This window comes from Monodelphis domestica, chromosome 2 (assembly GCF_027887165.1).
Source record: "Monodelphis domestica isolate mMonDom1 chromosome 2, mMonDom1.pri, whole genome shotgun sequence".
NCBI classification, from domain to species: domain Eukaryota; kingdom Metazoa; phylum Chordata; class Mammalia; order Didelphimorphia; family Didelphidae; genus Monodelphis; species Monodelphis domestica.
In genome coordinates, this window is record NC_077228.1 from 476,100 (window position 1) to 496,400 (window position 20,301).

General features: G+C 61.8%; 1 protein-coding gene across 1 annotated transcript; it reads right to left on the bottom strand.

Annotated features, from left to right (window-relative positions):
- Nucleotides 1-1,693: 1,693 nt before the first annotated feature.
- On the bottom strand, nt 1,694-17,691 carry AK5 (adenylate kinase 5). Its single transcript, XM_056814901.1, has 8 exons — nt 17,148-17,691; nt 13,835-13,905; nt 5,251-5,296; nt 5,086-5,127; nt 3,374-3,519; nt 3,031-3,150; nt 2,676-2,849; nt 1,694-2,247 (listed from the first exon to the last, which is right to left on the bottom strand). The coding sequence occupies exons 1-8, from the start codon at nt 17,554-17,556 to the stop codon at nt 2,179-2,181; spliced, it is 1,077 nt and encodes a 358-aa protein (XP_056670879.1). The 5' UTR covers nt 17,557-17,691; the 3' UTR covers nt 1,694-2,178.
- Nucleotides 17,692-20,301: the final 2,610 nt, after the last annotated feature.

The window sequence follows — 20,301 nt, forward strand, 5'->3', positions numbered from 1 at the left end:
TTCCTTTTGCTAATCTGAGCAATTTGTATTTTTGTAAATATTCATCTGTTTCACTGAGATGATCAAATTTATTATCATATAATTGGGCAAACTAGCTCCTAATGAATGCTTTATTTTCCTCTTCATTAGAGGATCATCCTTTTCATTTTTAATTCTGGTAATTTGATTTTCTTTTTTAAAATAAAATAATTTATTCATAGAACCAGTTCCTACTCTTATTAATTCAGGAGTTCCTTACTTTTGATTTTAGAAATTTCTCCTTTGATTTTTAGGATTTCCAATTTAGTGTGTTTAACTGGGGATTTTAAATTTGTTCTTTTTCCAATTTTTTTTTAGCTGCATGTCCAATTCATTGATCTGCTTTTTCTCCATTTTATAGGTAAGAATAGTCAGGGATATAAATTTCCCTCCCAAGTACTACTTTGGCTCTATCCTATACATTTTGGTATATTGTCTCCTCATTGTCATTTTCTTCAGTGAAATCAGATGGTTTCTATGATCTGTTCTTTGACCCACCCTTTTTGATGAATTGTATTATTTCATTTCTAATTCATTTTTCATTTGCCTCTTCATGAGTCCTTATTATAATTTCTATTGCACTTTGATCTGAAAAAGTTGCATTTATTATTTCTGCTTTTCTGCATTTGGTTGTGAAGTTTTTATGTCCCAGGACATGATTGATCTTTGTCTATGTACCATGGGCTACTGTCAAGATGGTCCATTCCATTTTGTCCTTATTTGTTTTTCTCCAGATAGATTCACTCTTCATCTTTCTAACCTTTCGTTCCCTTCTCTTCCTTTTCTGATTCCTAGTTTTGGTTCGATGGATATGTCTACTTCTGCTAGGGGAAGGTGGGGGGTCCTCCCCAAGATGGTTTACTCTTGGATTTCCTTCTTGAGTTCCAGTAGTTTCTCCTTTAAAAAAATCTGGATGCTGTACCATTTGGTGTCTATGTGTCGAGTCCTGATAGTTCCTCCTTCTTTGGACTGCCCTTCATCCAGATGGCTTGACCTCGTTTTGCTTTCTCATTGTCCGAGCTCCTGATGGTGCCTCCTGTCTTCCTTGTCTCTGTTGACACCCCCCCCCCCCCCCCCAGCTCATTCTGCTCCAGTCTCTTCCCTTGACCCTGTGTGTGTGTCTTCCCGCCTTGGATGTTTCCTGTTCACAGCACAGGCTGAGCGCTCAGCTTCCGTTTGGTGGGTGGGTTTATCCCGTTTACATTCAGCATTGGGATGCCCTGAGCCTGTGTCTTCCACTCCATTTTGGCTCTTTTAGCCCTGTGCTTTCTCCTTTCACTCTTTCCCTCCACACCAGGGTTTGGCTTTTAGTCACCCCCCCCCCCCATTCTATTCCCCCCTCGAGGGTCTCTAATCACCCCTCCCTCATATTACCCCCCATCCCCCCAGGGGGGCCCTTTTCCCTGAAAGGGTTTGAGGCGAGGCCGCTTGTCCAGCCACTGGGCCCTGCGGTGTGAGGGGAGTCGGCCTGGGTCACCTCCTCAGTTCTGAGCCTCTTGTCCTTCCTTTGCCGACGAGGGTGGGGGGAAGCCCTTCATTGCTCCCTTCTGTCTTCGAGCCGACACTGTGTTTGGGTTCCAAGGCAGAAGTGACTTTCTCAGGGTCACCCCACCAGGAAGGGGCCAAGCCTGGGGGGAGGTGCGGCTCTGAAGGGAGAACTCTTAGGCCGGGCATCTGTCGTCCGTCTGACTTTATTTGTCCATCACGCATCATCACAAGAAGAGGAGCTTGGGGTCTGGGTGCAGCACAGACAGTGGCCGGGAGCGAGATCATGCAAGTGGGGATGCCGGGGAGGAGTGAGCACAGGGACGGGCACTGGTGGTCAGCAGGGACGCCGAGTGGGCATCCCTGCAGGTACGGCTGCCTGTGCCCGGCTCTCCGCAGCACGCCTTTGGGCCCCACCAGGCCGCCATTTTGAGGCAGGACATCTCGGGCGTCACAGGGAGGAGCCGACGTGAAGGCACCGAATGCCGGGAAAGAGGTGAGCCAGCAGGGTCCTCCCCTCAGGAGGAAGCCCACCTGTGCCTCCTGGAGCCCGACTGACCGCCAGACCCTCCCTGGCTGTCCTGCTGCCGGTCCCTGGGCAGATGGAGGGAGGGGGAGTCCGGACGACACACTGGACAGACGATGACCCAGGACGCGCCGGGCTCCTGTCCCTCTTCAGAAGATGGCGTCCACGGCCGAGCACACGTGCAGGAACACCTCCTCCGGGCTTCCCTCCGCGTTTATCTGTGGGAGGAAAAGGGAGCTGGTTACTTGGCCTCAGGAGAGAACGGGCGGCCCCTCCCTTCTGCCCCCCCGGGGGGGGGGGGGGGGTCCCACCAGCCGCCACTCCAACACTGACCCTCCCTGGGGACTTGCCCCAGCTCAACCAGCGATCGGGCCGGGATTTGAATTCGGGGCCTCTGTCTCAGGGTCCATCCCTCAGCCCATGTTAATGGTCTTGCCTGGGGAGTTCCGGCCTCCCCCCAGTCTCCTTTGCCGAAGTTCCTGCCTGGCTGCTGCCCAAGGAGAAGCACAGGCACAGCCTCGAGGCCCGCTCGGTCCTAGCCCCAGGGGGAGCAGAGGCTCAAAGCCGGCCAGGTGACTCGGAGGAGAGATCCGAACCCAGACCTGCCCCCCGCAGCCCCCCAAGAAAGGAGGAAGCCCGGACTCGCCTTGTGGAAGGGGGCCGTTTCCTCATAGTGGGCCGCCACGGCCAGCGAGGCCCGGTAGTAGGTCTGCAGCCGCCGGGCCACGGCCTCGGGGCTCTCGCCGTCCCTCTGGAGCAGCCGGCGGCTCATGGTGTCCGCCGAGCACTCCATGCACATCACCAGCTGGGGGGGCCCCACCTGGACAGGCAGATGGGGGTGCTGAGGGAGGCGGGGGGGGGGGGGGGGGGGGAGGGGGGGTTGCTGGGGGCTCCTGAGAGTTTGGGGGGCCTGAGGGAGGCTGGGAGCCCAGGGCAGGGGCCGGGAGGACTCTTCTGCTCCTGTGAGCCGCCATGCCGGGGTGGAGGCCGGAAGGACTCACCCTGCGCTCGAACTCGTGGCCCTGCTTCAGCTCCTGCGGGTAGCCCTCGATGAGGAAGCCCCTGAGCCCGGGGGCCGAGCGGGCCAGCAGGGCCTCCTTCAGGAGGTCCAGCACGGCGGCCTGCGGGAAGGAGAGGCGACCTTGGAGGGGCTCCCTGGGCCCGGGACATGGGGGACCCCCAAAGCTGTGGCACCCCCCCCCCCCGGCCCCCGCTCCCCTCCCCAGCCCTGGGGGGGGTCTTCACAAGGGCGGCGGGTGCAGACGGGGGCAGCCAAGCGGGCACCCCAGGCCAGTGTCTCCCCCAAAGGTGGGCCCTGGGGGCACCCAAGGGTGCCCGGCTCACCGCGGGTGGGGCGGCTCCGAGCAGCAGGCTTCTGGGGGACCCCGAGGCCAGCTCGTCCCTCAGGAGCTCGGCCACGCAGACGTGGGCAAAGCCGTATTTCCGCACCAGCTTCTCGCACTGGGTTCCTTTGCCGGAGCCGGGACCGCCTTGAAGGAGGAGCAGAGGCTGTGGGCGGGCCGCTAGAGGGCGCCTCGTAGAAGGGAATCGGAGCGGTTGCTGGGCCGCCCCGCGGACGGCAACGGAAGTCCCGAAGGAGGGAGGGAGGGAGGGAGGATTCCGCCGGGTTGGAGGCGAGAGAAGGGGCAGAGGCCGGGGGCCTTCTCCGTCGGGGAGAGAAAGCGAGCGCTTCCCGGAGAACTTGCTTGGCATAAGAAAATGGGAGCCGCACTCGGGAGGGAAGAGCCAGCCCAAGGGAGGAGATGCCCCGCCCCCCCGCGGCTTGCACATGCGCGGCAGAGGTTCCATCCAGGCCTGCGAGAATGGGAGGGGCGCCCGCAGGAAGGCGGGGCCAGGTGGCCACGCCCTCCCCGGCTCCATCTCCGTCCATCCCTCCCCGCTCTTTAACCTCCCCCTTCAGAGCCGGTCTCCGCCCCTGGCCCTGCCCGTAGCCTCCCTCAGACCTCGCCCAGGGGGCACGGGGATCCTCGGGGATCCCCACAGGGGTGCGCCGCTTCCCCCCTCTCACGGAAGAGCTTTGGGAAACGGGGGCTAAAGGGTCCGGTTTGGGGTGGAGGCTGGGAACAGCTTCGGGCCCGGCGAGACCGGAAGTATCTGAGGCCGAATTCGAATTCGGGACAGCCCTCTGGGGTCGCCGGCTGCGAGCACAACCCCCCTCTCCCCCCCAGTGGTCCCTGCTGCCCGCGCACGCTCCTACGTGCCCAAGCGGAAGGAGGCTGAGAGCCGGGGCTGCCTGGGCCGGTGGGACGGCGGGGCCTCCTGGGAAGGTCCCGGGTTTCAGACGGGCCACCAGAGGGCCCCCCAGCCCCGCGTGTGGATCCAGACCACGTGACCGGCAGCCCCGCCTCCTCCAGGAGCCAAGAGCCGTGAGGTGAGCCCTGCTCTGGGCACCCGCACCCTCCCCTCTCCAGGGCCTCTCCAGGGCGCGTGCGTGGCTCTGGCCCCCTTCTCTCCCCTCCGGGGTCCCTCGGATGGGCGCCGCCGCTCTGGGCCTGCTGTGGGCCTCGCAGAGCCGGGTGTCCACTGTCCCCAATAGAGGAAGTAGGACTTGAATCCGGCTCCCGACTTCAGGAGAGCTCTTCTCCCCGGGGACCACATGTGCTGGGAATCCCTGTCTTGCACCCCACCGCTAGCCCGATGGACCCTGCCCGAGGGGGGCCGGAGCTCTGGGCCCTCTGGCTCTGCCACAAGCCTCAAGGGGAACTTGGAGGTGGGGGATGGCAGACAAAGGTGTGGTGGTGGGAAATTCTGCCTTCTAGAGAAGGGGGAGGGAAGAGGCAGCTCCTCAGGGGCCGAAGACTTCTAGTCTCATTCTGAGGCGGCTTTAGAGCATGCCATGCCCAGGCTAAAGCCAGCCTCCATCTCTGGTGCTGGTGGGCTGGCGGTGGCCCAATGGAGCCCCCTCTGCCCCCCTCCCCCTTGGCGAAGGGGCTCGAAGGCCCAAATCCCGTGGGCGGGTGGGCTGCCCCTCGGAGGCCCCCAGGCCTCCCTGGAACTCAGCCCCACGGACTCGCCCGACAGACCAAGGCACTCACCGATCACAAAAACAATCTTGAACTTCCTCAGCTCGGCCAGATCTGTGGGAGTCAAGGGTCCAAGGTGATTGGCGGGTCGGCCGACACCCCCGGGGGTGGGCTCCTCCTGGGAAGGGCCAGGCCTGAGCCCAGCCTCCCCCCTCCCCTCCTCTGCCTCCCACGTACCTTCGGCGTCGGCATCCCCGCACACGTCTGCCTCGTCCTCGTCTCCCTGAGAAGGGAAGGAATCGCGCTGAGCGAGCGCACGGAGTCCCGGAGCGGAGAGTGGGAGCTGGGCGGGGCCTCTGGCCTCCCTCCCGAGAACGTGCCCCACAGGACGGTCCGGAGCCCGTTATGGCCGTCGCTATGGGAGACGCCATTGCCGCAAGGGCAGAACAGGCAGTGGGGAGTCCCACGGCCACCGCTCTGCCCGCGAGCGCCCTCGGCGCGTCCTCGCGCTCCTGTTTGCACCAGCCCAGCCCAACAGCGGGAGGGAGAAAAGGAGGCGGCGCTCGGAATCGCCGGGCCAGCAACCTACCGACACCATCCCAAGACGCTTCTCACGGCTCGGGCCGCCCAAACTGCTCATGGACAGGCCGAGCCAACGTCACAAATGGCAACAGCGAAGCTACTGGCACGAGCCGACCTGCTCAGTGCTGTGCCAGCCGAACTGCCTCCAGGCTAGTTCAGAGAGCCCGAAAGAAGAGCAAAACTATCTGGAAACCCAGAAAGCCGCGAGAGAACATCAAGAGAAGGAAGGAATGAAACGACCCCTGAAGGGAGGCGGCCCAGGCAGGCCACGGCCCAGCCTGAGCTCCAAAGCAGCAGCCATTAGAACGCGCCAGGAGCGGCGGTCCACGGACTAGGCCAGGCAGCCCCGAGACGCCAGCGTGGGGAGGCAGGCCGAGAAGCACTCACTGTGGGACAGACCAGCGGGATGCCGGATCCGGAAGGGAGGGGGACGCCGACGACGGGAACACGGAACGCTCTCCAGTTGGAGAAGCAGACGTGCCCAGAGAGCCACGAAGGATGGGGCCGGGTGCAACCGCGGCGAGAAGGGAATGACGACCACCAACGGGGGGATCTCGGAGCCGGGATCTCCCACAGACGCACCTCTCCAATACCTGGGAAGGGACTCCACCAAGCATTCCCCAACCGCTGGACATCCTCCGCCGGCCAGCAGAGGGATGTCTGAGCACACCACGTACCCCTGGACAGGCTTTGCAGGCCCCTGCTGCCTCTGGGACAAACGGCACTGAGGGCCGCCATGCTTTTCCTCTCCAGCCGACTTCTGGGCCTGGCCGAGGGGCCCACACGAGGCTGGCCTTTGCCCTCATGCCCTCGTGCCCAGAACCTCCTCTGCCTCTGAGAATCCCTCCAAGCCTTAGCTCAGTTGAGGCATCTCCTCGTTCTCCCTGTGCCGAGTCACACGGACTTGCTCTTCCTGCCCGGCAGGGTCCTTCTGGGGCCCACAGAGCTGGCTGGTTCCCCTCTCCAGGCTTTGAGCCATGAAATCATGGATTCATACCCAGAAGGGATCTTCAAAGTTGTCTCATAGAGCTCCCCTCAGTCTACAGATGGGGAAACCGAGGCACAGAGCATTCGGTAGCTTGCCATGGTCATGGCGGTCACAAAGATGCTGGAGCTTGAAATTCATCTCAGGTCTCTGACTCCATGGACAGAAGCCCCATGTCCCCTGCCAGTTGTCAGCCTCAACGTGATGGCCTCCGCCATCCTGGCTGCTCCCCTCTGCAGAGAAGGCAGCCAGCCCCTTGCTGTGCTCCTCCAACATGCTATGAGCAATGCTCCAGCGGGCCCAGGTCCACTCCTCCAGCCCCACGAGCTCCAGTTCTGGACATCCTTTCCAAGATGCCTCATCCCAGGCTGAACAGGTGGGTGGCCTGGCCAGAGCCAGCTGCCTTGTGGCTTGAACTGCAGGGAACCCCCAGTGAAGAAAGTCCCTCTCCCTGTGCAGGTGGACAGTTTGGAGTGAAGGAACTGCTGGGGGGGGGGGGGCGGTCAGCCATTCCCTTTCCCTTCAGCCAGCTCAGGACAGTGGCAGCCAGAGCCCGGCTCTCGGCTTGTCCTCTGGGGTCCCAAAGAATTTGCTGTTGTTGGCCCAAGTCCACACGTTTCCCACATCAACCCATGGGCAGGCATCTGTGAAGCCCTCAGTGTGTGCTGGGTACTGGCCTCCTTTGGAGCTTGAGCCTCCCTGCCCTCTGAAGGCCTCTCATCGGCCCTATTGATGAGATTGAGCCATGGTGGAGTTGATCCACAGAGCTGGATGTGCCCTGAGGCCAAAGCCTTGAGAAGTGGGGGGAGGGGGCAAGGTAGAGCATCTCAGCTGCGACTGGGCTGCGTGCTCTGCACTTCTCCTCCAGCTGGCGCCCCGTGGCCTGTGTTCCACACCCTGAGCCTGGCACAGCTTTGCCAGGAAGGTACTCCCTCTGAACGAACACCCTTGCCTACCCAGAGATTACAGCCGCCTCTGGAGGCTCAAGGCTGTAGATGGGGGAGGGGTCCTGGGATCTCCCTTCTTCCTTCCCCTTGAACCTGCCTGATCTAGAGTTCGGGCTTTTTTTTTGGGGGGGGGGATCACCTTTTAAATTGGCTCCAGCAGGAGGGCCCCCTAGCTCTGTCCTGCTGTTAGACTTGGCTTTCCGTCCCCTCGAAGCATTGTGTTTTTGATCGGTAAGGAAGGTCTGAGCTGCTGCTGTCTCCAAGCCGCCATCTCGACTCCACCTCCTGCTGGGCTCCTTTGGGCCACCCTGTAAAGCCACTTAAAGAGCAGGCTGGGATTGTAGGAGTGGAGCCCGCCGTGCCCCCACAGTACAGACAGGGAAACTGAGGCTCCACGAGGAAGGGGTCTGCTCAAGCTTCTGCAGCTGGAGCGGATCCGGACCAGTTCGGGTGTCTTTCTCAGAGACGGGGAAGGCTGCCAAGGCATGCTTGTTCTCTCCAGGAATAAGCTGTCTGCACCTCGTGGAGCGTCCCCTGGCTGGCTGCACCCTCTGCTGCTCTCCGCCTTCTGGGCCTGGGTGGGAGGCATCGCCGCTCCTTCATTCAGGGGCAGCCCCAGAGGCTGCGGGGCTGGAGGCACCCCTTGGGATGGGGGGTCGCCGGGCCTTGGTGTTCCTGAAGGTGCCACGATGGCCCCCTGGAGGGTTCTCTTTTCCCCGCCTTCGAGAGACATCCCTGGGGTGGCCCCCGAGCAGAGCCGAGTGTGAGGCAGGAAATGCTGCTTTGGGGTCCTTTCTGGCCCCTGCGAATGCTCGGCCCACACGGGGGAATTCTGCCCATTGCCCGGGCTGTGATGTGGCCCGAGTGAGGTCACGTACGCAGGGCTCCTGCCTGCCCTTCTTCTGGCTACAGAGTTCAGAAAGAGAGGGGGACCCTCCAGCCACCCTTCCAAGGCACCCACAGGCTTCCCACCCGGCTAAAGAAGGGAGGGAGGGAGAGAGAGACAGAGAGAGAGACACACAGGGGGAGACAGAGAGAGACAGAGAGACACACAGACAGAAGGCCAGAGAATGCAGACAGCTGGGTTTTCAGCCTGGCCAATGAATGCTGTTGCCAACTGTTTTCCCTGGGATTTTTTTGGAGCTTCACTGGCCGGTTCCCATGACAACAGGTGAGGAGGAGGAGCAGCAGCAGCAGCAGAGGCCGCCTCTGCACCCCCCTCCCCCCATCGGGCATGGGCGGGCAGCGCTGGCACCGGCTCCCTCCTTTGGGGTCTTGGTTGGCTCAGGAGGACTCGGCCTCCCTGACTGTGCCCGCCGGGCCGGGCCCTGCTGGGCACAGAGGCGGGAGAGCCTTGGGAGCTCGCTAAGCGGGCAGGGCGGAGGCTGGGTCTCTCCTGGGCCGGACGACACAGGAGGGTCTCCCAGAAGGGAGCCTCCCTCAGCCTTTTGTCAGCTGCTTGCTGAGGTGGCCGAAGCCTCTGGGGAGAGGGAAAGGCTGTGCCAGGGGAAGCGGGTTCCCATTCTGTCCTGCTGCAGCCTCCTTGGCCTTCCTTGGCTGTCTGGGCAGCGGGGCAGGGACGAGCCCTTGGGAGGGAAAAGGAGGCGGAGGTGAGGTGACCTGCCCAGGGTCACACAGCTAACAAGCAGCTGAGGGCACATTTGAACTCTTGCTTCCTCCAAGCCCAGAGATCTCTCCAGGCCCCTCCATGCTGTGTTATTACTTCATTGGTGAAAAGTTCTCATGGAGCTCCGCCCGCCAGGGTGCTCTTTGGGCCGTTGCCTGCCACCTGGGGCCATCTTAGGTCTTGGCCAGCGGGCTCTGGGAAGGGCAGGTGGAGAGTCGCCCGCTCTCTCCCTTCTCTTTAGTATCAACTCCATCTTCACAACCTCGTCACGAGGCACAACGTGAGGCTGCCACGAAGGCCAGGACGGGTGCACGTGGCTGCCGGGACTCACTGGTTACAGCCCTATTTCTGTCGGAGCCGAGGAGATGCACGCCCAAGCCAAGAGCTCTGTAGCCCGAAGCTCGGATTCTACCAAAGGAATCGGTGCCATTTCAGCCATTCCGACCCCTCCTCGCCCCCTCGCCCCGAAAGCCTCCCCCACACGGTGCAGCCCAAAGGAGCTCCGTGACCAGTGAAGATGCCCTGGGACTGTGCTGGTGGACTGCCTCCCGTCCACGTGTGCCTGGGATCAGTCCTCCCACCAGCAGCTCACTGTGCTGTGAGCATGGCGGTTTGGGCATGAAAGCTCTCAAAGGCTTGCCATCACTGTCTTAGGAGCTGGCGGGTTCTCCTTCACGTGAGAACTTGCCCAGCTGGGTCGACCGTTGTCCCACCTCTCTCCTCCCATCCCTTGGCCATGTGGTGGATACACGCTGCCACGCTTTCTCACGCTTCTTACCCTTCTCTAATCTGTTCGACTCCCCTCTTCTCTCAATAGCTTCCCCCAGACCAGGGGTCTTTTGCTTTTTGACAACCCAGAGGCACCAAGTGCATCCTGAGGGTGCCGGGCTCTCCTCTCCAGGAGTGCACATCCCCTTGCACCCCCATCCTTTGATTCTCGAGGTATAGAGGACCCTAGATGGGAGGGAAATGAATCTGGAAGAAACTGGTCCAAAGCCAAAGGTGGAGTAACATCATGGCGGACAGAGTACTGATGGTTGGACTTCCTCCCAAGTGGGCACAACCGAGTCAGAACACAGGGAGGTTCATGGCTGGCCACGACACTTCTGTAATCCCACTCCGAAAGGGGAAAGGGTCATCTTGGTCAGGGGGGGGGTCTCTGCTTTAGGAACTGGGCAGCCACAATGGCCACGTGCCCTCTTGGCTCCTGTCAGCCTGGACACAAAAGATGCTCCTCTACCTCACTCCAGCACACGCAAGTTCCCGAAGGCCATTTAGGTTGGGGGAAAATTGAGCTGCTGCTGCTGTGGCTGCTCCTCAGTGAAAATCGGCTTCTCTTCCCTGAGGCGCAGGAGGAAGGACTCCAGGAAGAGAATCTTTTCCTCAGGCTATGGTGAGAAGGGCCATGACAAATGGTGCCAAACTGCCAGGGTGTGAAATGGAATCACCAACCTTCTGCCACTAAAGGCTCTGAGGGGGGACTTGGTCATCAAACACAACTTCCTGCTAATGTTTGTCGTAAAAATGGTCCCATGTGCCTCCATGGAGAATTCCAAGTCAATAAAAATGGGCAGAGACTCAGAGACTCTAGAAATAACAACCGAGGCACATGTGCCTGCTGGGCACCACCCAGCCCATCAACCTCCAGTTGTGGCGCCAATGGAGTCCCATAATGCCAAGGGGCTCTCTAGCCCCATGATCCGACATCTAGAGAGAGAAGGTCTATGGAGGCCCCCCCCCCCCATTTTACAGATGAGGAAACTGGGAGGTAATAAGTGGCAGAACCCAGGGCCTGTGACTTTGCTTCACCATACCAAGTTGAGGGAGGAGGGGGGAGAGCTCAGAACTTTGCAGGGAACTTGCCATGGTCTTCGCTGCCATGATTGTCCACTCCTTCCACGGAACCCTGGCCCCCTGCTCTGGGAAGCCCTGCCTTTAGATGGGAGCTTCCTGAGATCAGGGCCCATCTTCCTCCTTATCACTTGGCACCCTCAGCCCCAAGCCAGCCTGGTTGGCAGCCCAGGCCAAGTCTGTGGGGAGCTCTGGGCCCTTCTGCTGCCCCCAGTTCTCATGAACTAGGCGACCCAAGAAACTTCACAAGTGCTCCCGCTGGGGCTCCCAGAAACAGTTTCCTCTGTGTGGCTCTGCCTGCTTCGGCTTTCTCTCATGCCCACTTGCCAGGCTGCTCTGGATCACAGAGTTGGGAAGGAACCTTGAAACCATCCAGGCCAACTGAGGCCAGACCAGGATCCCAGTGGAGCCCGGGGTGGGGTGGGGTGGAGAGCCTGGCTCCGCCCACTCACTCCTCACCTACCCCATCTGTAATAGGGGAGGCTTGGGCAGGCTGGCCTCCGAGGTCCCTTCCATCTCCATGCTCCCCCCATGATTCCAGGTCATGCTCTGGCAGGCCTTGCTTCAGCTTCTCCTGGGAGGACAGAGGCAAACTCTTGGCCTTCCCCTTTGCCGCTGGTTGGCAGAGAGCTGCTCGGAGAAGTCCCTCTTGGCTCGGTGCTCTTCTGGCGGGGGCGTGGGGAGTGGGGGGCAGAGGTGGGGAGGTCTGCGGCCCATCAGCCCTGCCAGAACTCCCAGGGGCAAAAGCAGGTCAGCTGGTGCTTTAGGGACGGGCTGGAGACCTCGAGCATGTTCTGGCCAATGTGGAGCTGGAAAGGGCCACGTGTGGGCCTCAGGTGAGCTTCCAAAGATGTGCTTGTGGGCAGTGGCACAGAATAGACCTCATGTGTGTGTCTGGGGGCACAGAAGCACCAGGACATGTGAGCCTGCTGGGGGGAAGAAGCAGATGCCGTCTGGTGCCTTTCGATTTAGCCAGCACTGCTAACTTGCTGCTCACCTCTCCTGTCTCCACATGGGTAGTGCTTGTGCTATCCACACCCAGGTAGGTCTTCGTGCCCAGGGCCTAGTTTGCCCTGCTCTACCTGGGAGGTCAGGCTGGAGCTGGGCCTTTGCTGATGGGGGAATTCCCAGAGGGGGAAACTTCATCGATGCAAGCTGCCTTCATTCTTAGAGGGTAGCTTGGGAGGCTGAGGGGGAGGGCCTGGCTCAGTTGCCCAGCCAGTGTGTGGCAGGGGTCTGCTCTGCTCTGAGTTGAGAGGTTGAGTGCCAGAAGGCACAAGAGAGAGAGAGGGAGAGGGAGAGGGAGAGGGAGAGGGAGAGAGAGATACAGAGAGACAGAGATTGGCACCCCCCTCCTTTCCCTCTCCACCTTCCCTATGTGACCAGTCCAAAGTCTCCCAGCTGGGGGCAAAAAGGGCAGGGATGGGTGGTCTCTGTTGGTTGGGGAGGCCAGGGGCCAATGGGAAGGTAACCCACAATGGGCCTTTCCTGGCAGAGCGTGGGCTGGATGACTCACTTGGCCCCCTCCCCCACTGGGCCATCTTCCTGCATGGACACCCCCCCCCCCCCAGTCCCTTGGGCTCTCCCTTAGAAAGGTCAGCACAATCACAGGCTGGGGGGGGGGCTCTTTTTGTGCCCCAGTCCCCTCGGGCAGTCCTGAGGAAGCCTGTGGGCCCCTTCTCTGAATGGCATTTGTAAAGAGACAGGAAGGAGGCCTGTGGAGGAGAGGCCGAGGGAGAGAGCTGGTTCAGGTTCGGGGCCACTGTGACTGGGAGCTCTCCGGGCCCAGCTGAGATTCCTAGGAGGCTGTGGGCCCAGAGGTACCCCAATTGCCTGCCCCCAGGGTCCTACACGCCTTGGGCTCTGTCCAGGCTCCTCTGTGGCTGAAGGACCGAAGGACGCCTGCTCCTTGCCCTGCCCTGCCTCAACTCCTCCAAGTCCCGGTCCTGAGGCAGGAAGGGCCATTTGCCGGTGCCAGGCCTACCAGGCCACTGGGTTTCCCAGGCTGCCCGCCTGCCCCTGGACCGTCCTGTTCCTGGTGAGGCGAGCCAGGCCGGTCCCTCTGCAGTGCCGCCCACCCGTGTATCTGGTTCCACTGCGGGTGGGAGGCGGGGGAGCGGGCAGGGCTGCTGGGCTCTCCGGCTTCTGTGGCGTCCATTGCCTGGGCTCAGCAGGGTCGGCCAGCGCAGCACCATGTGTCTGGGCCGCTGGGTGGGATCCCTGCGAAGCCTCATCTCCTTCGTGGACACCACGTGGCCTCCCTTCCTCCTCCGCAGCCCTCCAGGCGGGGGAGGGGTCAGGGCGGCCGGCTGCCCCCCAGCAAAGCTCTGGGTCACGTGTATGGAGAGGGGCCGGATTCAGGGCTGGCTGGGACGCCCCTGAATGCCTGCCGCGCCTGCGCCCATCTCTCCTGCGGCCACTCTCCGCCCCGCCCCCACTCCTGTTCCGCCTTTGGGGCACCGGGAGGCCGGCAGTGCCCCGTGCTGAGAGGAGGAGAAAGGGCAAGGGCAGACGGGAGGCGCTGGATGGCCAGAGCCAGAGCTCTGCTGAAGGGAAGGCGGCCAGGCCTGGAGTCAGGAAGACCCGAGTTCAAATCGACCCAACCCTGCCTGCTGCCTCAGTTTCCTCGCTTAGAAAGTGGCCTGAAGAAGCCATTCCAGCAGCTCCGCTCCAGTCCGGAAGGGGGGCAGCTCAGTAAGGGGCACCGCCGGGAGCAGCTTGAGTGGGTGGAGGCCGCCCCGCCCCGCCCGGCCACGCCCCGCCCCGCCCGACCCCTGAGGAGGGGCTCGGAGAGCCGCTTACACCAAAGGGCGGCCCAGAAGCTCTTACCTGCTCCTCCCAGTCGGAGCCGGCGCCGGGGGCGGGGCCGTCTGCAGCGTCCACACGCAGGTCAGGGGGCCCTGGGGGGGAGGGGAGGGTCAGTGTTTCTGGGCTGCTCCTGCCTCTGCCCTGGTGCTGAAGGGGGAGGAGCCCCCCCACCCCCCAGGGCGGCCTCAGGCAGGAGGAGCCATTTTCCCCTGGGGGAGCCCTGCGGCATGGCCGGGGAGTGCTTTGGCTCTTGGAGCAGTTCCAAAGAAGCAAAGAGGGAGCTGGCCAGGCGCAAAGCATTTATTAAGCACCAGCTGTGTCCCAGGTAGGAGGGCCGCAGCCTTCTCCTCCCCCTTCTTTCTTGAGATCCAGGCCGGCTCCAACCAGGGGCCTTCAGCCTCCTCCCTGTGATGGGAAGGGTTTGGCATCAGAGGGCCTGGGTTCGAATCCTGACTGCTGCTGGCTTCACCTGCGACGAGTCAGCCAATTTCTAGGATGCCCCAAGAGCGGCGTCCGGGGTCCTTTGGGAGCTCAGCGAGAGCAGGGCCAAAACGTCCTATTGAGCCTGGCGCTCCCTGGGCAATGCTCGAGCCTTCTGGCAGCACACAGCTGGCGCTTCATAAATGCTCAGAACCCAACACGGCCCTTTGGCGGACGCTGTTCTCGGTCTTTGGAAAAGCTCCCTTCGGGTCTGAGAGCATTTCACCCGTGGAGTTTGCGGTGCCGGAAATCCAAGGCTAAGGAGAACCACGAGGGTGAACACAGAGCCTGGCCCGGCCCAGCCCCCCTTGGGAATCTCGGACCCGGACATGGTGGCCTCCGCTTTCTGGATGCACTTCTTCAGGCTCGCAGCTCTCTTGGACGCCAGGAAAACTGTTCTGGGGGGCAGCGGCCAGCCCAGAGCACCTCCTTTAGGACGGCCTCTCTTTGGGGACTCCACACTGATTCGATGCTCCTGGGCCAGGCGGGCCTCCATTCAGAGGGGACACTGAGGCCCAGAAGGGCCCTGGCCTGTGATGAGCCTCCGGGGTGTGCCACCATCCTGGCTGGAGTCAGGATTCTTTGGCTCTTTTCTTCCCTGGGCCGCACGGCCAAGCCTCTGCTGCTGGCCCCTGGGGACGAGCTGCTTGCACCCTGGAAGAGCCAAGCCTGCCTACTGCCAGGGCATCAGGCTCCTCCTCCCCCAAGCTAGGGGTGGAAGAGCCCGAGCCCAGGGAGAGCTGGAAATGGCCAGGGCCAGGGCCAGGGCCAGGGCCTCGCTTGGCCAGCAGGAAGGTGTGAATTTTAGATTTACTCCACCCTGCTTAGTCTAACAAAACAGGACTGTCTACACCCCTACTGAAGGATTAAGTGTTGAGGAGGATGGCCCATGACAGACATGTGCTAGCAAATGACAAATCAGAAACAACTGACAGACCCCCTGGGCTGTCCTACATCAAGTTTAAGCTACCATTTGTAGATGTGAGACGCGGGAAGTAATGTAAAAACAATCTACATATTTCACCTCACTTCCTCTCTCCAGCCTCTTTGACGGTGGAGAGGTGGCTGGCAGAGTGTTTCGGCATCTTGCCATGGCGGAAGCTATTGTCCAGTTTAGTGGTGAGTTTTCCTTGATACAATGAGGCATCTTCACTGAGCTCTCTCGGAGTTTCAGCTGATTCTTTTCTCCTTTACCTTCCAAACACTATCCTCTTAGAAAGCCTCTAATCTTCTTCAAAGACTTTGTGGCTTGTCTGGCACAGGCCAGGCAGGAGAAATCCCATACCCTCTCCCTCTCTCTTCTTGATTTCTTCCCTCTATATTGATTAAACCACTATAGATTTCCAAACTGACTTGGGGATTTTATTTGGGATATTCCCTGGCAACCAAATGAATTTAGATTAAGTCACAACCTTAAAATTATCCTTACAAAGGAGCATCTGTGCTGAAGCCCCTCTGGGAGGATGCAGTCCAGACACAGCTGGGCATCCCGGGGTTCCTCCACCATCGCAGGCTGGCCCAAGGCCTCCCCTGGCCCATGCCATGGGCTTTTCCCATCCCTAGAGGACGAATGTCGGCTGCTCACCGGGCTTTCCGGCTGTACTAACCTGCTATGCTCCAGTTGGCTCACAAAGACCTCCCATCCAAACAGTGACTCGGACCGCCGGTCTCTGCGACCGGCACACTGCTTTGCACCAGGTCTCAGAGGAGTTTGCTGAGCCAGACCCCAGGCGGGGAGGGAATGTCCTTGGGGTCCAGGCCTGGCAGCCACTTTGGGCTGCCCTTCCTGAGGCACAGGAGGAATCTGTCTTCCACCTCGGCAGCCACCAAGGGGACCGGAGTCTGGAGGGTTTCTCCTGGGGACGGACACATGACTGAGTGCTCCACTGCAGCCCCAGGTCTGCTGCTCGGGAATACCTTCACCCCTGGCTCTCGCACTCCAGACTCTTCTGCAGGGCCAGGCAGCCTCCCTCCTCCTGCCCTGACCAGCTCCCACCAGAACAGAAGCTCCTTTTGCTTCTTTGTCTCTCCCCCTCCCCACTTCCTTCTCTTTCTTTCTCCACCTTCTCCCTGTTTTCCCCAGTCCAACGGTGTGGCTAGTGGAGATGCCCTCTGAAGAGCGGGCTCGCTGAGCATCGGGAGTGCCACTTCCTGTCACAGACTCCAGGACAGCCGCCCAGAAGGGGAGCCATCGAGGCCCTGCGGTCCTGAGCTGTGTGGGAATGGCCTTGGTCAGCTGCATCCACTTGTGCCCACCCTTCCCCATCCCACTGGCTCTGTGCCTCACATTCTTGCTGCACTCCTTCAGTGAATGTCTCTGGTAAAGGACCAGACGTCTGCTGCCTGACTGTTAAGAGGGAGCCCGCTGGTGGGGGCTCAGGCGCTCGCATCAGGCTCTCGGTCACCCCCACAGACCCCTGGAAGGAAGAAGAGCCGCCCTTCCGAGGAGCCACCTTTGCAGCGCTCGTGACAACCGGCCAGCTGGGAAGCAAACCCAGAGGAGGGCTCCATGGCCACGCTGGGGGGCATTCGGAGAGGACCAGGAAGGCGAAGGCGGGGCATTTAGATTGGAGATTCCCCGAGCACCGACGGGCCGGATCTTGCCTCCAGCCAGTGGATTGGAGCTGGAGTGATCTGGCCATTCGGCGGGTCTGTGGGTCGGTCCGCCTGCTGGTCAGCCCCATCGAGGAGGGGTCACCTGACTAGTTCTGGAGGCCGCCCAGGGGACGGCCCCGACGTTTCCTTTGTCTGGAGCCCCCGGGCCCCCCCGAGGCGCGTCTGGGGGTGAGAAGGGAAGGAGGCCCGGAGGGAGGCGGGGCCAGGAGGACCAGGCAGAGTGCGGAGAGCCACCTACCTGCTGCCGCGGCGGCCTCCTGGGACGGGAACAGCTTGCTGGCCACGGCCAGGCTGATGTCCCGGAACACGTCGTCCTCCTCTCGGTCGGCGTCGAACTGGGGAGACAAGAAACGTTGAGCGTCCTCGGCGCGGCCGCCCAGCCATACCTGTGGGCGCAGAGAGCTCGGGGCGGGGCTCGGGCACTTCCTGGGTGCCCGCGAGGGCTCGGAGCAGAAAGGGAGGCGGGAGAGGCCGGGGGCCGGCCAGGGTTGGGTGCCTAGGAGAGGTGGGAGGAGGAGCCGGCCGAAGTCGGGATGTGAGCCTGGCCCGGGACTAGTCAGCGGCGGGAGGCTTCTCCGGCTCCCGGCTCGGCCTTCCACAGCACGGCTGGTGGCGCAGGCCTGGCCTCGGCCGCTTCGCAGCCGCATGACCCTGGGCGAGTCCCTCTTCCCCCTCAGAGCCGGGCCTCGGGAGCGGTGCGTCGCCTCCCTTCCACGGAGGGCAGGGGGGGAGGCTGGGCAGGAAGGCCAGGAGGGACGGAGGAGGCCCGTGGGGAAGGCAGCCCAGGCGCCTGGAGGGGAGACGGAGGGCTCGGGCACGAGGGAGGTCTCGAGGGGCTCCTGGAGCCGCCCGCATTCCGGAGGCCCTCGAGGCCGGTGTGGGCAGCCCTGTTTCAGGGGCTGAACTTGGGCCCAGAATCCCTGGCGGGCCCCGCAGGCCCCAGAACGCGTGCAGGAGTCCCTCGGCCATCCGGGCTCTGGGCCTCAGGACGGAGAACGGCCTCCCCCGAGCTCCAGCCTGCTGGCCTCTTCCTGGCCTCCCCGGCAGAGCCGCTGGGCTACGACGCCGGCCCATGTGGCTCCTCCGCTCAGCGCCCCCCTCCGGCCACCAGCTGGGCTTGCAACCCGCCTCAGAGGGCCTGGCGGTCCCGCTGTGCCCCCAAGCGGCCGCTCTGGCGCCCTCCGAGCCTCCGCGGCCGACTCGGCTTTCCCGCCTTCCTCTCGTCTCCCGACAGCCAAACGGTTCTGAAGGAGACGGCCATCGGCCGCGAGCGCCTCTCGAGCTGGCAGCTGGGGAGCAGAGCGGCCCTGGGTTCAAATCCAGCCTCGGTCTTAGCTGTGTGACCTGGGGCCAACCTCTCTGCCGGCCTCAGTTTCCCTGTCTGGGAAGGGGCCGACCACGACGCTCCCTTGGCTCAGAGGTCCAGTACTGGGCAGCACAGCAAGTAGGGCAGCCTCAGAGTGGGGCTGGTCAGGGTTCGGGGGGAGTTGGCAGCCTTTCAGACGGTCCTGAAGGGGGGGTGATGGGCCGTGCCCTCCCCCAAACAATGCTCTTTGGGCAGCAGAGGAGCTCGCCATTGGGCAGCAGCTCTCCAGGACTCTCTGGGACTCTCCAGGGTTCTCTGGGGCTCTCCGGGTTTCTCCAGACTCTCTGGGTTCTCTCGGGCTCTCTGGGACTCTCCAGGACTCTCCGGGTTCTCGGGGGCTCTCCCGGACTCTGGCACTCTCCGGGTTTCTCCGGACTCTCTGGAGTTCTCTAGGGCTCTCTAGGACTCTCCGGGACTCTCCGGGCTCTCCGGACTCTCTGGAACTCTCCGGGACTCTCCAGGACTCTCCGGGACTCTCCGGGACTCTCCGGGACTCTTCGGGGTGCTGACACTCACTTTGTCGGTCTTCAGTCGTGCCGTTGGACATCCTGGTTCTTGGGCAGCCAAGCAGAGAGCCAAGCCGGAGTCGGCCTTCCTCGGGGGTCTTGTCTGGGCTGGCCCCGACAGCCCGGCCCGGCGGCTTCTCTTCCAGGGCCTCAGTGGTGGCTGGGGGTGGTGTGGACGGCCGTCCCTCGGAGCACCCCCACAGGCCGGTCCTCAGCGATGGGCAGGCGTGAAGCAAAAGCTCCCATTCTGGGTCTCTGCACATCCGGAAACCAGGAGGGAATTGAGCAGGAACCCTCCCTGCGGCTTCCTGCTGGGGAAGCGCCTTCTGGGGGCTCCTCGGCCTGGGTGGAACCTCCCCCCCCCCCAGGATCGGCACCCAGTGACGGCTCCGGGGCTTGTCGGGTTCGGCTCTGGCCAGGCTTGTGGCATCAGGGAGGAGCCCAGGGAAGGGATGAGCCCCCTCGGGGAGGACACCGAGCCTGAGATGAGCCGCGCCATGGCCCGCCTTGGATCTTCCCAGCAAGCCTCGGAGCCCATTGACAGACGAGGAAACCAAGGCAGACAGAGACGACTCCTCCAGCGGGCCAGGCACGTCCCAACACCCCCCTCCCCCGCCTCTCCCACCGCCCCACGTGTCCCTGGAGACAAGGAGAGGCTTCCGGTTGGCCAGCTGCTGAGCAGGGGCGACACATCTGGTGTCCTTTCATTTCCGGCTTGGTCAGTTGGGTTGGGGGGGAGGGAGGGAGGAGGGAAGGGAGGAAGGATGGAAGGAAGGAAGGAAGGAAGGAAGGAAGGAAGGAAGGAAGGAAGGAAGGAAGGAAGGAAGGAAGGAAGGGAGGGAGGAGGGAGGGAGGAAGGGAGGGGGAGGGAAGGAAGGAAGGAAGGGAGGGGGAGGGAAGGAAGGGAGGGAGGAACGGGGGAGGGAGGGAGGGAGGGAGGGAGGAAGGAAGGAGGGAGGAAAGGAGGAAGGAAGGAAGGAAGGGAGGGAGGAAGGAAGGAAGGAAGGAAGGAAGGGAGGAGGGAGGGAAGGAGGGAGGGGGGAGGGAGGGAGGAAGGAGGGAGGGAGGGAAGGAGGGAGGTAGGAGGGGGGATAGAAAATCAATACTTGCTAATTAAAGACAAATTGAGTTAGAAGTGAGTCTCTCGGCACCTTCCTACCTGCAGGGCAGGGAAAGGGGAGGACGTGCCTTATTGGGATCCTGGGTGATTCCTACAGGGAGCCTCATCGCCCACGTGGTGTGAAGCCTTCCAGAGGACGAGGCCCAAACGGGACACAGCCCAGGCTACGAGGCAGCGCCTTGGGGCTGGGAAACCCGCTGGCCTCTTTTGAAAGGTATCGACTCCTCTGCACCATTCGCACCCTCAGCCGCAGAGGGGAGGGCTCGGGGTCTGTCCCCAGCATCCAGAAGGGGGCAGCCCAGGGGTACCGTGGACGGAGCGCCAGACTTGGAATAAGGAAAGCCAACCATGACCTTTCCTAGCTGGGTGACCTTGGGCAAGCCCCACGTGCCTCAGTTTC